General features: G+C 41.3%; 1 protein-coding gene across 3 annotated transcripts in view; it reads left to right on the forward strand.

Moving 5' to 3' along the window:
* prex2 (phosphatidylinositol-3,4,5-trisphosphate-dependent Rac exchange factor 2) overlaps positions 1-16,573 on the forward strand; it is a 264,841-nt gene that overhangs the window by 121,675 nt on the left and 126,593 nt on the right. For all 3 annotated transcript variants that reach the window (XM_078398119.1, XM_078398117.1, XM_078398118.1), the window contains 4 exons: positions 2,318-2,502; positions 4,054-4,215; positions 8,280-8,502; positions 12,268-12,475. In XM_078398119.1, the coding sequence (XP_078254245.1) occupies positions 2,318-2,502; positions 4,054-4,215; positions 8,280-8,502; positions 12,268-12,475 (778 nt within the window). The remainder of the gene's footprint in view (positions 1-2,317; positions 2,503-4,053; positions 4,216-8,279; positions 8,503-12,267; positions 12,476-16,573) is intronic.

Consider the following 16,573-nt stretch of genomic DNA (forward strand, 5'->3'; position numbering starts at 1 on the left):
TCAGATTTCTAACACCTGTAACTTTGCTAATGAGACGTTATCAAAGGTTAACACTATATTCACACACATGATTTTAAAGTACTGCTTTTTATCGTCCTTTCAAATTATTTCATTGCAACCTTGCAACTCGATTACTTTTTTCCACATTGCTACCCCCCACCCTTATTACTCTGCTCCTCCTCCATTTAAAGTTTCTATTGCCCCAATTTAATGACATTCTTTCCCGATGTATTGATTTTGTAATTAAATGATTGCAAAATAATTGAGTAATGCAAGAATGAGTCTTGCCTGAAGACTGCAGGATTTGAGGATTTTCACTTGTTCAACTGGGTTTAAATCTACATCAGGATGAATGTCAACAATATAAGGTATTTTGAGCCAGTGGTCCAGATCCGTCTTTTAGTCCATGGGGCAATAACTGCAGCAAATGTATTGGAATACCTTGCAATATATTTTCCAATTCATTTATCTTTTGCAAAAGCTGTAAGATGGAGTAATTTATGATATATTAACATCTGTTAAATGACCAAGAAAGCAAAGGATCAAAATTTAAAATGTAGTGTCAAGTAGAAAATCCTCAAAAGAAGCAGAAAAATCACTTGCATCCCTGCAATAGACAATAATGCATGCACTGTCATATGTCAATTGATGCATAAGTCTGTAAGATGCTCCCTTTCCCCCAAAAACTGCATGTAAATGAATTAATAGCAAATCACAAAGATTAATGTAGCAAATGAAATGAACTGCGTATTAAAATAGCTTAAATTATTTCACTCGCCTTCTCGTTTCCATACTGACTTTGCTGTCCTGGGCATTCTCCATCGCCAGTGTGAGGCCACATGCAAATTGCAGGACTGCACTTCGTATTCCGTTTAAGTAGCTCACAACTCAACAGTATGAATATTGGATGCTCCAATTTTAGTGACATGGGTGCACGCATGGCCCCAGGCTGTGCCTCTGCCTCACCTAACAGGAAAAAAATATTCAGCATTGCTTATGATCAAATTTCACTCTATACCTTGAGCTCCAGGTTCTAGACAGACTCCTTTCAGCATCCCTCAGTGCAAGTTCTCTTAAAATCTTCCTTAAAAGCTCCTCTACAGACTTTATCTCTGAAATAAAACCTACAAATCTCCAGACATTGCATCCTTGACTTGTCCCATTTATAATTCCTAGAAGTCTTCTCATAATCTTTTCATTTACTTTTTTTCTCCCTAGAATCTTTTACAATCTACTTTTCCCGTGATGTCTTCTCCGAAAATCCGGCCTACAATTTTCAAACGCCTCTGTGTTTTCTCCACTGCATTCTCTATCTCTTCCTGTTACCTCTCCTCTACTTCAATTTCAACTCAAATGAAATCTCTCTACTCATTAGGAATTATTCTCCATCAATATTCTCAATACATTCCCTTTCATCCTCCACTGTCCCCTTGATCCTGATTTTGTTGAATTCTCCATAGCAAAGTATCACTGCCAGGCAAGAGCCAGAGTTAAACAACTCAAACCAGTTCCTGTTGTAATGTTCTGCAAATATTTTGCAATCTTGCCTTTCTCGAGTCATCAGGCTGTTTACCCATTTCATCCCATAATAAATGTTAAGGCCATTGTATTTGCAACAGAAACTACATTGGCATAAACATTACATACAGGTATGTAGGTTAATTGGCTGGGTAAATGTAAAAATTGTCCCTAGTGGGTGTAGGATAGTGTTAATGTGCGGGGATCGCTGGGCGGCACGGACTTGGTGGGCCGAAAAGGCCTGTTTCCGGCTGTATATATATGATATGATATAGCTAAAATATATGAAGAAGTGCCTTTTGGTTGTAAATTGAAGGGTTGAAACTGGTTAGTGCCAGTATGTAGCTTACCTGTAACCTATCTAAGGTACATATTTAATGCGGAAATAATATAATCTAGAATTCCATAGAATATAAATGGATGTGAAACATTGTTTGAATGCTTCCAATTCTGTCATATGTATGATATTGGGATTACACCCTAAATTATAAATCTGATTCAATTGTGTTCAGTTTCCCTTTTTTAATAACTATTTTCAGTTGTATTTAATGAAGAGAACAGAGAATTATTTAGGAGTTTGCTTTTGGCCTTTCTTGTTAGTTTTATGCCAGTATTACCAACATGCCTGACTCTTGAAACTAATAATCGATATGTCTGTCGTTCTTACTGACAGAAACACATTTCAATGTTATGTTCACCACATTAATCACTTTCATACTGTAGATTATATGTTTATAATGGTTTGTTTTATCTTGAAGTAAGTGGATGTCAGGATGACAGTATCTTTCCTTCTCCCCAGAAGTCTTTGATAAATTTAATACGATGGCTATAATTGATGGGAAGAAGGATCATGTGAGCCTAACAGTAGATAATGTTCACTTGGACTATGGTGTGGTGTATGAATATGACAGCACTGCTGGTACAAAGTGCCATGTTTTGGAGAAAATGAGTGAACCCAAGGGATTTTTCAATTTGACTGCAAAGGTATGATAGAAAGAACAAATGAAGAATCAGTTTGTAAATTACTGTGTTTTTAAAGTTTAACATTTTCTTTCCTCATCAAATGACTTGAAGGCCTTACTAAAAGAGGCAAGCCTGGCAATGTAGCTGCCTGTAACAGAATTCCCGACATATCCTCTCAGGAGATGCATTCGTTGGGAAAGTGGTCTTATTTGGACACTCGCCATATTCCCATAGGTTAATTCCCGGAATGGCGGGACTGTCATATGTTGAAAGACTGGAGTGACTAAGCTTGTATACATTGGAATTTAGAAGGATGAGAGGGGATCTTATCGAAACATATAAGATTATTAAGGGGTTGGACACGTTATAGGCGGGAAACATGTTCCCAATGTTGGGGGAGTCCAGAACCAGGGGCCACAGTTTAAGAATAAGGGGTAGTCCATTTAGAACGGAGATGAGGAAAAACTCTTTCAGTCGGAGAGTTGTAAATCTGTGGAATTCTCTGCCTCAGAAGGCAGTGGAGGCCAATTCTCTGAATGCATTCAAGAGAGAGCTAGATAGAGCTCTTAAGGATAGCGGAGTCAGGGGGTTTGGGGAGAAGGCAGGAACGGGGTACTGATTGAGAATGATCAGCCATGATCACGTTGAATGGTGGTGCTGGCTTGAAGGGCCGAATGGCCTACTCCTGCACCTATTGTCTATTATAGCTATTTAAACAGTCTTTATCCACAGTGTCAGGGTTCTATTGTTATGGCTCCAAATCATCTCACCTCTTCTTCCTCACCCACTGGGCATTCCAACTTGGCCGAATCACATGCAGTTATGCGATTCATTCCAACATTGCTGACTCAAGGAAGCCCTATTTATCAGTAATTGTTAAGGTAATGGTTTGGGGGCAATATATTTAACAGTATGTTTTAAAAATTAATTAACAGAGCTCAAGTGATGTTACTTTCTGCTCACGCAATCTATGGCATTGTTGTGAAAATTACAGAAATGTTAAATCATTGGGAAAAACTGTGACAGAAATCAAACACTTTTGGGAGAAAAGTAGCAATGCTGTGGAAATGTTAAGCAGGCGAAAAACATGGGAGAATAATTTTCTGGAGCTTTTAAACATAATTCTTACAAAATACCACAGGAAATAATTAATGTTTTATGGCTTTTTGAATGCAGAACTCAAAATAATAGAATATGCAACCAGTGGTTTATATTATCACATAACAAATATTTGGCAACTCCTTTCGCAACTTCTCTCTGCCTCAGAGGGCAGTGGAGGCCAATTCTCTGAATACATTCAAGAGAGAGCTAGATAGAGCTCTTAAGGATAGCGGAGTCAGGGGGTATGGGGAGAAAGCAGGAACGGGGTACTGATTGAGAATGATCAGTCATGATCACATTGAATGGCGGTGCTGGCTCGAAGGGCCGAATGGCCTACTCCTGCACCTGTTGTCTATTGTCTATTGTCTAATCTTTGGAACATGTACATTAGATGCATTTTTATCTTGAATGGTAACATCATTTTGGATTAGGTTATGAATGACAAAAAATTAAACGGTATTTCTTTAACAGATCCTTGAGTGCATGGCTAAGAACGATGAGCTGTTTGTAGAGAACTGTGTCAGGCTAAACTGCTTAAGTGAAGCCATGCCTCGTGAACTCCATTCGAGGTTCAGCACTGTGCCTGGTGAAAAGCTTGAACATATTAACCGAAGAATCATGATCTACAAGAAGGTAGGATGCTTTTGAGGTGCTGTGATTTAAGGAGGCCAATGTTTCATCCACTTAATCGCAGCCCTTCATTCACGGGAGAAGTAAATTAAAACACAGTTAAACGGTAACCATGCCACTGTTTAAATCTGCTAATCTTGTACTATTTATTCCATGACCTCCAGTGCATTTCTGTTGGAGTGAATAAGATAAATATGGAGGAATTTCTATAATGCATGGATTAAAGGGGTCAAAAAGGCGGCAGTGTGAGCTGCGAGGAGGATGCTATGAGGCTGCAGGGTGACTTGGATAGGTTGGGTGAGTAGGCAGAAGCATGGCAGATGCAGTATAATGTCAAGTCAAGTCAAGTCAATTTTATTTGTATAGCACATTTAAAAACAACCCACGTTGACCAAAGTGCTGTACATCTGATTAGGTTCCAATGGAAAAAAAATGAAACATACAGTAGCACGCAAACAGTTCACAGCGCCTCCTCAATGAGCCTCAAACGCTAGGGAGTAGAAATAGGTTTTGAGCCTGGACTTAAAGGAGTCGACGGAGGGGGCAGTTCTGATGGGGAGAGGGATGCTGTTCCACAGTCTAGGAGCTGCAACCGCAAAAGCGCGGTCACCCCTGAGCTTAAGCCTAGACCGCGGGATAGTGAGTAGCCCCAAGTCGGCCGACCTGAGGGACCTGGAGTTAGAGAGGGGGGTTAGAAGATTTTTGATGTGGGGGGGGAGTGTCCATTTATGGCTTTATACGTGAATAGGAGGAGCTTGAAGTTGATTCTGTACCGTACAGGGAGCCAGTGGAGAGAGGCCAGAATCGGGGTGATGTGGTCCCTTTTACGGGTACCCGTAAATGTGAGGTTATCCACTTTGCTGGCAAGAACAGGAAGGCAGATTATTATTTGAATGGTGTCAGATTAGGAGAAGGGGAGGTGCAACGAGACCTGGGTGTGCTTGTACATAAGTCACTGAAAGTAAGCATGCAGGTACAGCAGGCAGTGAAAAAAGCCAAAGTTATATATATATATATATAATATAATAATATTCCTATATTAGTATATATATATACTATATATATAATATTTCTTTATTTGTCCCACACCGGGGAAATTTACAGTGTTACAGCAGCAAAGTGGATAGCAAGAGATCATTCATTATAAATAAATAAATAAGTTCGCCTTCATTGCGAGAGGATTTGAGTTTAGGAGCAAGGAGGTCCTACTTCCGTTGTACAGGGCCCTGGTGTGACCGCACCTGGATTCGTTGTGTGCAATTTTGGTCTCCTAATTTGAGGAAGGACATTATTGCTATTGAGGGAGTGCAACGTAGGTTCCCGGGATGGCGGGACTAACGTATGATGAAAGAATGGGTCGAATGGGCTTATATTTGCTGGAATTTAGAAAGGATGAGACGGGATCTTATAGAAACATATATAATTCTGAGAGGATTGGACAGGGTAGATGCAAGAAAAATGTTCCCAATGTTGGGGGAGTCCAGAATCCAGGGGTCACAGTTTAAGAATAAGGGGTAGGCCATTTAGGACTGAGATGAAGAAAACGTTTTCACCCGGAGAGTTGTGAATCTGTGGAATTCTCAGCTACAGAAGGCAGTGGAGGCCAATTCACTGGATGTTTTCAAGAGAGAGTTAGATTTAGCTCTTCGGACTAAAGGAATCAAGGGATATGGGGGAAAAATCAGGAACAGGATACTGATGTTGGATGATTGGTCATGATCATATTGAATAGCGGTGCTGGCTCGAAGGGCCGAATAGCCTACTCCTGCACCTATTTTACTATGTTTCCAACTCTATGTTAAATTAAAATCATGAGAGAGATTGTAGGAAAGGTGTACATAATAGCTTTTTAGAATTTAAGCTATTACCTGGGAACTAAAGATTAGAGTTTTCAGTTTAGTCATGTGTTCAATAGGTGCCATGTGCCCAATCAGCTGATCAACAAAAAAAAACTTAACATCTGGGGAAAATCCGATTAAAATATCACCTAGGAGGTTTTCCCCCTGAATCAAGCATAAAAACTATGCCTGTGCACTGTGCCTGACCATTGCGAGGTGAGTTAGCTCTTCAAGTACACTCTATGTGGTGGTTACAGGGCAGTAGCATTAAAGGCTGAATGGAGATGAGGGAACTTGGACCAGGGGGCCAGGAGATGGAGGGGTACTTTATGGTCTCTTGTGTGATTTAGCAGCCTTCTCCCCAAACTAGGGGACAGGTCCAATTTCCCCTGTCCTTATGTTGCAAATAGCCCCAAGGGCACCGTTTAATTGAGAGGATTTTTTTGAGATGAAACTGTGATCAGTGAAGGGAATATCTGGAAATTATCTAACATAACATTGATCTCATATAATATAATATGGAAAAGGAAGTTTATCCTGAACCATTATGAAAGCGGAGGTGTTGGTGGTCTTAAAGCACATAAAGATGTATACATGCCTGGGGACTGAAGCAGGTGTACATTAGGACATTGTGAGTGAGAATCAATGGAAGAAATTATTGATGCCATAACAGAGATTGTTGTATCCACGTTTGAGCTATCAGGTGATGGGGGTGGGGGTGGGGAGGGGGGTAGTTAATTTTGTAGTTTAACCCCGCACCAAATGCACTTTTGAGAAGATAGTAGCCCCAGCCAAATGGCCGTTGAAGTCCTGGATGTGGGGCACGGGGTAACGGTCCGCGGCGGTAGCGCCATTCAGCCGCCGATAATCCCCGCAAGGTCGCCAGCCCCCACGTGCCTTGGGGACCATGTGGAGTGGGGGCGCCCATGGGCTGTTCGAAGGGTGGACGATCTCTAAGGACTCCATCGTGCGGAACTCCTGCCGGGCAGACGTAGCTTATCGGGCGGCAGTCGGCGTGCTCGTGCATGGAGGGGTGGGCCGGTAGTTGATATGTAATGCACCACCCCATGCTTGGGGGTCGACGACCGGAACTGTGGGGTCAGGATGTCCGGGAACTCGGCCAAGACCCGAGCAAAACTGGAATCCACGGACAACAGGGGGCGTGCAATCGGCTCATCCAGGCGCAGCGCGATTGGCTCCATCGTGGCGGTGTGGACCAAGCGCTGCCACCTGACGTCCACCAGTAGGGAGTGAGCCTGGAGGAAGTCGGCACCGAACAACGGCTGGGAGACATCGGCGATGGTAAACCGCCACGAGAAATGGCAGGAGCCGGAAACGATCTGGACTGTACAAACCCCATATGTACGGATGGGGCTGCCATTTACCGCGGTGAGGACGGGCCCCTGCTTACCGGAACGAATGTCTGCCAGCGAAGGGGGCAGGACGCTCAGCTCCGCCCCGGTATCCACGAGGAAGCGACCCCCGGAGCCCCAATCCCAGGCGAAGAGGTGGTGAATCTGGCCGGCCGCCACAAATGCAGTGTGCTGGACCTCAAAGTGGGCTCTTAAAAAAAAAAAATCATCCCCTTCCCAGACCATGTTGGTATTCTCCAGCTTTATTTTGAATATCGAATGAAAGTTACATGTTTCCCAGAAGCTAACCAAGCTGGCATGTTGTAAGATGCTTCTTTCCAAAAAACACTGCACCATTATTTGCTCAGCACAAATCTACAGCTGTTTCAGTATTTCTGATTAAAGGTAGATATTGCTTATTTGTATAATAAAATTACATATAATTTATCTTCTCGTTCAATTATCAATTATACCTCCTCTACTGACCACCATTGTCATGCTGTATAATTTTAGCAGCCTTTCAATGTTTTGTGAAAACAGTCTATTTCATCTATAAATTGAATGTCTCTTGGTGAGCAATGTTGCTAATAGAGAGACAGATTTGTGTTCATCCTAATCTGACATTTATATGTGTGTGTTCCCAACAAGTGGATGTGGCAGAGTATTTTTTCTCCCCTCCCTTCTCAGGATGCAGAATTCCCTATATCACTGTTGTTTCAGACGATGGATTTCTCTTGTCTATATTCTTCAGTATCACAGAAAATTGTGTTATTAGTCACGGTGGCAATTGTTTTCAATATTATTCATTCTATCATAGGAATGATAACTATAACTGTTACATCAGTCATTAGTGTCTTAACAATTTTTATCTGTCTAGTTTTCCCGAGTTCTGAAAAATCGAGCCTGGCCGACTTTTAAACAAGCCAAGTCCAAGATTTCTCCACTACACAGCAGTGATTTCTGTCCCACCAATTGCCACATAAATGTCATGGAAGTATCTTATCCCAAAAATGTTGCATCACTAGGAAGTGCTTTTGGTGTTCAACTGGACAGTCGGAAACAATCCTGCAGTGACATTGACGAAAAAATCTTAGATCAAGGTAAGACTCCAGGCTTCATGATTCAATTTTATGTTTGGTTACAGGGTAATGTCATGCTGGAAAATCCAAATCTGCCAGTTTTACGTTGATTGGTTGTTTATCTCTCAATCTAGAAAAGCCTTAAGTTATTTGCATTATTTTGCGGTCCTGGTTGGAATCTTTCAATTGCTGGTATCAAAGCCTCAAGAATTGTCAAGAAAATTAAGTGTCCAATGTTATTTATGAAATACTTTCATGAGTATGGACGACAAGAATATAATAGTGGTGGCAATGCCTTACTTGATGTTGACATTTATGTTCCATGTTATACCATCTTCAGAACTTGACCTAATTATATTTATGAAGGGTTTGTGACTTGCTGTACACTTTTGCTTAATGGGCAGATCATTTAGCAAGGTTATACGTGCCAGTTAAATGTAGATACAAGTAGGAGAAGAGAGACAGTTTTGAGTGTGGGGATTAAGGAAATTTGAAGGATGATTGGGTGAGAACTGTAACATATTTGATTGAATGATGGAATGGGTAGCAACAAGGAAAGTCTAATTGGTGCTGTGAAAAACAGGCTACAACATCATAAGAAGTGGATACATTTACAGCCACATCAACAAAGAAATGTAATTGAGCCGGAGGGATTATTTTACCCAATAAAACTTTTGAAAACCTTCACCACATGATCAACGAATGAATACAAATATCATATCATATCATATATATACAGCCAGAAACAGGCCTTTTCGGCCCTCCAAGTCCGTGCCGCCCAGCGATCCCCGCACATTAACACTATCCTACACCCACTAGGGACAATTTTTACATTTTCCCAGCCAATTAACCTACATACCTGTATGTCTTTGGAGTGTGGGAGGAAACCGAAGATCTCGGAGAAAACCCACGCAGGTCACGGGGAGAACGTACAAACTCCTTACAGTGCAGCACCCGTAGTCAGGATCGAACCTGAGTCTCCGGCGCTGCATTCGCTGTAAAGCAGCAACTCTACCGCTGCGCTACCGTGCCGTATCCGTATCATTTATGACTGTGACTGCAGCAATGAGCCTCACCAAATTGAACTTGAAGACTATATAGTTATGTAGAAACAGGTCTAATGGCAGGGCAACCAATGTAAATCTGCTGCTTTCCTTGCAGTTGCTCTATATGATATGCACTTCTTATTCATTGAATGCTTGATAGCAGACGTGTGAGAGGTGAGAGCTGAACAGACTTCAAAAGTAATCTGATGTCTGAGCCTATGTGACCAAATTCACTCCTCATAAAACAATGACCATTACTCTCATGTAGATATCCTGAGGATCATTGAAGGATTCAGGATAGATTGTCGAGGTCTCAGGAAAGTTCATCCATGTCATCCTTGTTGCCAATATGTGAAAAGGACGGAACACAATACACTACCTGCGCTAGATAGTAGTTTCATGATATTTTACATATATCTACAAAGCTACCTTCACATCCATCAGGGGGTATGGGGAGAAGGCAGGAACGGGGTACTGATTGAGAATGATCAGCCATGATCACATTGAATGGTGGTGCTGGCACAAAGGGCCGAATGGCCTACTCCTGCACCTATTATCTATCGCCTATTGTCTATTGACATTCGAGGTGTTCATTATATATCCAGGAAAGGTAATTTTGAGAAGATGATGGGAAGCTGGTCTGAACTTTGGGGGGCACTGTATTAGGATCTAACTGGTGACATGGCAACTGGTACAGTGGCGCAGCGGTAGAGCTGCTGCCTTACAATGCCGGAGATCCGGGTTTAATCCTGACTAACGGTGCTGTCTGTATGGAGTTTGTACGTTCTCACTGTGACCACGTGGGTTTTCTCCGGGTGCTCGGTTTCCTCCCACACTCCAAAGCCGTACAGGTTTGTAGTTTGATTAGCTTTGGTAGAATTGTAAATTGTCTCTAGTGTGTGTGTGTGCAGGATAGTGTTATTGTATTGGGTACAATACAATATGCTGGTTGGCGCATATTCAGTGGGCCAAAGGGCTTGCTTCTGCACTGAATCTCTAAAGTCTAAATCAGATCTTTCTTTTTGATGATCAGCAGGAACTTGCATCCAGTAGATTTCAAACCTGTCAAATAATTCAACATGGCTAGAGTTTTTCCCTCATGAATCTTTCTTCTGATGATCACAGGGTATATTGATTTAGGATCAGTCTCTCCCCACATAATATAGCAGTGCCCAGACATTATCTCCAGATATTAAACCTACATTCTCTTCACCCCCTTTCCAAATCTCCAGACATCACAGCATTGACTTGTCCCATTTGTAATTTCTAGCCACTCCCACAATATCTTGAGGCCTTCTCATAATATCATATCATATCATATCATATATATACAGCCGGAAACAGGCCTTTTCAGCCCTCCAAGTCCGTGCCGCCCAGTGATCCCCGTACATTAACACTATCCTACACCCACTAGGGACAATTAAAAAAAAATTTTTTTTACATTTACCCAGCCAATTAACCTACATACCTGTACGTCTTTGGAGTGTGGGAGGAAACCGAAGATCTCGGAGAAAACCCACGCAGGTCACGGGGAAAACGTACAAACTCCTTACAGTGCAGCACCCGTAGTCAGGATCGAACCTGAGTCTCCGGCGCTGCATTCGCTGTAAAGCAGCAACTCTACCGCTGCGCTACCGTGCCGCCCTGCAATCTTTTCAGCTTGCTGAATGCTTCTTTCAGAACAAGGCTTAAGTTGACTACCATTTTAGTTCCAGAAATCTCATAAGAGCACTGACATTTTTGCCATAGTCTCAGGTGGTAACGTGATAGTGCACAGGTTTAGTTTGATAACAGAGCAGAGTGCACCACAGTAATCATTGTCCAAAGGGAGCATTTTCTATATATATAACATGGTGAGTACACCCCAATGTGCAAGCATATATTAGCACAGAAAATCCTTTGCTACATGTAATCAAACATCCTGAAATATGTCTGGTTTTCATTTTCATCTCTAAGAGTCTGTTTAAAGGTAAATTTGCAATGGATTACACAGGAGCCTATTTTGGTCTCTTGCATCTGGTAGGAACTGGAATAAATCATTTGCTGTTTGTTTGCAATGTTTGAAGATCCTTAACAAGCTCTGGGCCTCTACGGATAGACCTGATGGCGGAACTGCTTTTATGTGGAAAACATATGTACTAACTGACTTTCTAATGAAAGAGTTGGTAGCACAAGCTGCCAGAGGAGGTAGTTGAGGCTGGGACTATCCCAGTGTTTAAGAAACAGTTAGACAGGTACATGGATTGAACAGGTTTGGAGGGATATGGATCAAACGCAGGCAGGTAGGCAGGTAGGACTAATGTAACTGGGACATGTTGGCTGGTGTGAGCAGGTTGGGCCAAAGGGCCTGTTTCCACACTGTATCACACAATGACTAATCTTTGCATACCGTTAGCATTTTTTCTAGGGCTCTGAGTGCAGAAATAAAAACTATGTGCGAAACTAAACATAATCATCTGAGTGGGGAACGTCATAATATGTTTGAATGAGAATTACGCCCGGGTAGACCGACTTAATAGTTGTAAGCATTCATTGGTCATATCGCCAGGCTGCCACATGCATGCACTTATTTTCTCAGGCAAATAAAACCCATTGGAACATGACTGGAAGCATGCATTTTTATGATGGGTGGTCACTGCTTATTTGCACTCAAATATTACCAGAAATTATTGCCAGTGCCATTGATATAAAGACAATTCAACATTCAGCATTCATTTTCCCCTTTGTTATTCATTCATAGATAAATTGGATCCAGTGGAATACGTTCATCATTGCATCACCACCATGGCAGCTCCCTCTGGACACAGCTTGGGTCAGCAAAATGGACCTGGTCTGTACTTCACTCTGAAGGAAAAGGATATTGAAACTCAAGATGTCTACCAGAAGCTTCTGAATAAGTTGCAGACAGTTGTGAAAGAATTGGAAACCTATATTGGTCAGATAGACGAGTGAGTTCACCAGCAATTTCTTATTTAATATTGAAAAAGATGTAAAATTTGCATCTGGAAATTGTGGTTGTAAATTCTTCCTCATGTTGTTATGAAATTTTATGAAACCCAATCCTACCTACAGTGAGCTTATTTGATGATATTCTGAGCCTGTAACCAGTGTATTCTCTGAAGATTCCCATTTGATAACAAACACCCACTGACTTCGCTAAAATATAATGGCATAATGCCATTGGGATGCTAGATCTGTATTTATTAAAAATCTCAGCATCTTTTCCACCAAATATTTGCAACCAAATAAATGTAAAATGAATCTCGTGGTAATCTTCATATTTCACAAGAATACTCAGCAGTCAGTATAAATAAAAATACGAGAGTGCCTTCGAATTACACTGGTGTTATGAAAAGCATATTCTCCAGTGATGAAAACTGAACAATAATCAAAACCTGAAGCTATCAAAATGAGCCATTTGGAATTCATTTAACAGTAACTGTCTGTTTCACAGGTTGGATTAATTTAAAATCCACATGCTGTATTGCTTTGAAAATCATGAATGCAGGTGTAGAAAATATAAATGCAACCAAATGTTCCACTATCGTACCTCAATTCACAAGCTTGTAGGTGGTTTGTTTGAAACATTGTTATTTAATAATGTTACGTACTCTCCATGGTTCTGTTGAGAAAGTTGAATCCTGTCCTTATTGTGAAAATGGGAACTGGAGATCCCAGTGGCAATGAAGACAATAATAATGTTAAAGACGTAAGAAGATTGGTACTAGATCCCTAATGGTATGCTAACATAAATAGCCAATGAACATGTCTATTCGGTTTCCCAAATATTTGTTACAATATCAGCTTCCTGCTTTTGAGTTTTTGGTTCAATTCAATATTATCACTATATATTCCTTAGCTTTATTGTGCTCCATAATGGGACCCATATTATTGCAACCCTACATTGCTCACCTCATGAGCTGACATAGAGGACCAGTGCCTTTAATGATTAATGGTGGTCTTGTGATTGTGTGCAGTGAGAACTGGTGGGTGGGGAATGGGTTGGTGGTTGATTCTCAGCAGCTGCTAACTGAATTTAATTCTGAATTACATTGGGGAGACAGTCTTGAGGGATAAACGCTATAGTGATGTATTAATCTTTGAACAGCTAATTAAACACAAAAACCTTCATTTTGGATCATTCTGTCTGTCTGTCTGTCTGTCTGTCTGTCTGTCTGTCTGTCTGTCTGTCTGTCTGTCTGTCTGTCTGTCTGTCTGTCTGTCTGTCTGTCTGTCTGTGTCTGTCTCATAACTTTTGTGGTTCGCACAGCCAAAACGGTACACCATAACGCCACAATTTTTGGCCCACGTTACTTACCATTATCCTGGGCATATTATGTAACAACTCTCATTCAAATTGAAGCTATATATTTAAAGCTAGAGAGATTTTAAAGTTTCAAAATTTCCTTTCTAACCCATTTCTTGAAGGTCTTCAGCGTGTGACATCACAATGGGACCCGTGTGCCTGTGAGAGATGAGCTCGCACTCCCCCCCCCCCCGGTATGACGTCACAATGGCACATGCACGTCTTCAACAGATCAGCTCGCACCCCACCCCCGGACCTTTAACTAATGCGCTCCCCCCCCGGACCTTTAACTAATGCTCTCCCCCCCCCCCCAGACCTTTAACTGATGCGCTTCCCTGCCCCCGACCTTTAACTGATGCGCCCCACCCCCGGTGCACCGCCGCCCGTCCCGGCATGTCTCGCGCCTGACATTCCTCAGATCGGGCAGCGCTGACCGCCAGGAGGTGTGGTCGCCTATCCCCCTCCGGGGGGTGGTGTTTTGCCCACTAATCTCCTATGTGGAACCTTGTCGAAGGCTTTCTGAAAGTCGAGGTACACCACATCCACCGGCTCTCCCCTGTCAATTTTCCTAGTTACATCCTCAAAGAATTCCAGACGATTAGTCAAGCATGATTTCCCCTTCGTAAATCCATGCTGACTCGGAACGATCCTGTTACTACTATCCAAATGCTCTGCAATTTCGTCTTTTATAATTGACTCCAGCATCTTCCCCACCACTGATGTAAGACTAACTGATCTATAATTTCCCGTTTTCTCTCTCCCTCCTTTCTTAAAAAGTGGGACAACTTTAGCTACCCTCCAATTCACAGGAACTGATCCTGAATCTATAGAACATTGGAAAATGATCACCAATGTGTCCACAATTTCTAGCGCCACCTCCTTAAGTACCCTGGGATGCAGACCATCAGGCCCTGGGGATTTATCAGCCTTCAGTCCCATCAGTCTACCCAACACCATTTCCTGCCTAATGTGGATTTCCTTCAGTTCCTCTGTCACCCTAGGATCTCTTGCCACTAGAACATCTGGGAGATTGCTTGTACCTTCCTTAGTGAAGACAGATCCAAAGTACCGGTTCAACATCCGCAAAATTGAATGATCAGGGGTATGCCTTCTGTTGTAAAGTCACAAGATTATAGAATTTCCCCAAAAACATCTCCATCTCAATCTGCCAATCTTGCTTTTTGAAGCTACTTAAAATGTACCTAATTGATTTTAATATCATATGTGCTATTATTGAATTTGTGGCTTGGTGTCTTTTTTGTTTGAAGGTGCTCCTGTGCAGAATCCAATTGCTTTTGCTACATTAAAGATGTAGAATATTTTAAATATATTGTTACAATGGCAGCTAAAGTCAAAGAATCCACTATGATTTGTCATGAGCTTTTAAGTACAATACATGCATAGCATTTACGGCAGATGAAATTAAACTCAAAATACCCACTAGGTGTACTCAGAATGTCCCGAAATAATCTCTGCTAATTTTGCTGAATGAATCAAAATCAACACATAATTAGTTGTTCAATGTCAAAGAAGTAAAGCGTTATGATTGTTTATTGCATTTTAAAAAAACCCTCAATTACATCTAGACCTACAGCTATTTTCAAGATGCTTTTACTATGTGAAGTATTGAAATACCTGTCAATTGACTAATTTAATATTTCAGCAAAATCTGCATTAGTGCACTAAGCAGAGGAGCAGGATCTCCCTATCAAAAACCAAAGGTTCCCCTCTTATAATTGTACACATTCAGTAGGGGCAGTCAGCGTCCTTTCATTATAATGATGAGTGGTGATTGTTAATGTTACTTTCTCTGTCTACTTTAATTGTATATGGGACACCAGCAGTGTGAGCAGTGCCGAATACTGTCCAGTACACCATAATGCAAAGCTCTCACCTTGTATGGATAATGCATTCGTCTATGCATGGTTGTCAAATGGCCTTTAACAGAAATGAATCATGGCCTGCATTAATTTGGTCAATTGAACGTGGTGCTTCCCTGATCATACAAATGGCAGAAGAGAATTAACAGGAGCAGGATATGATAGCAACAATCAAATAGGAAAATACATTGGAGACTTCAGGGTCAGAATTTTAATATGCTGATATAGTCCTTAAGAAGTTACAGTACTTCTAACTATTCCACACAAAGAGAAGGAACTCAGTCCCCTGTGTCTCCAGTTTAATTCTATGCATGTGCACAGATTACATCATAGAAACATATTTTCAATTAATTTTCATGGAAATCTGTATGGTTAATGTCTGAGCTTCAACTATTCCATGCTCTTGTATCTGCAAAGTTAAAATTTGTTAATAATTTGTAGCACTTGGTCCAGTATTTCTGTTAGCTGGTACAATATGATAGCACACTCTGAACAATCTTATTATTGAACTTTTGCATAATGTTGGATTTTACATTACAACATTTTATTTATGGAGTTTACGAGCAGATACTTTGTAAGTCTGTGTCAAAACCAATTACAAAATTTAGTTTTAACATGGAGTACTGTACTACATTGCAGAACCTTCTCCTCCCCTCCCTTAATGTATTTATTACATGTTGTTAAGTCAATATTGGAGAAATAGGGTTTTTGGTGAACAGTTGTTATTTCTCAGTGTTAATGCCAGAATTGTGATTTACGCTGTATGCCAAAATCCCAAACCAAATGGATCGATTTTGCTGGTGAGGCCCCAATTGAACTTCAATATTGGTTTTGGCATGGATCATAGGACTACAGCAGTG

This window comes from Rhinoraja longicauda, chromosome 4, assembly GCF_053455715.1.
Source record: "Rhinoraja longicauda isolate Sanriku21f chromosome 4, sRhiLon1.1, whole genome shotgun sequence".
Taxonomy (NCBI): Eukaryota; Metazoa; Chordata; class Chondrichthyes; order Rajiformes; family Arhynchobatidae; genus Rhinoraja; species Rhinoraja longicauda.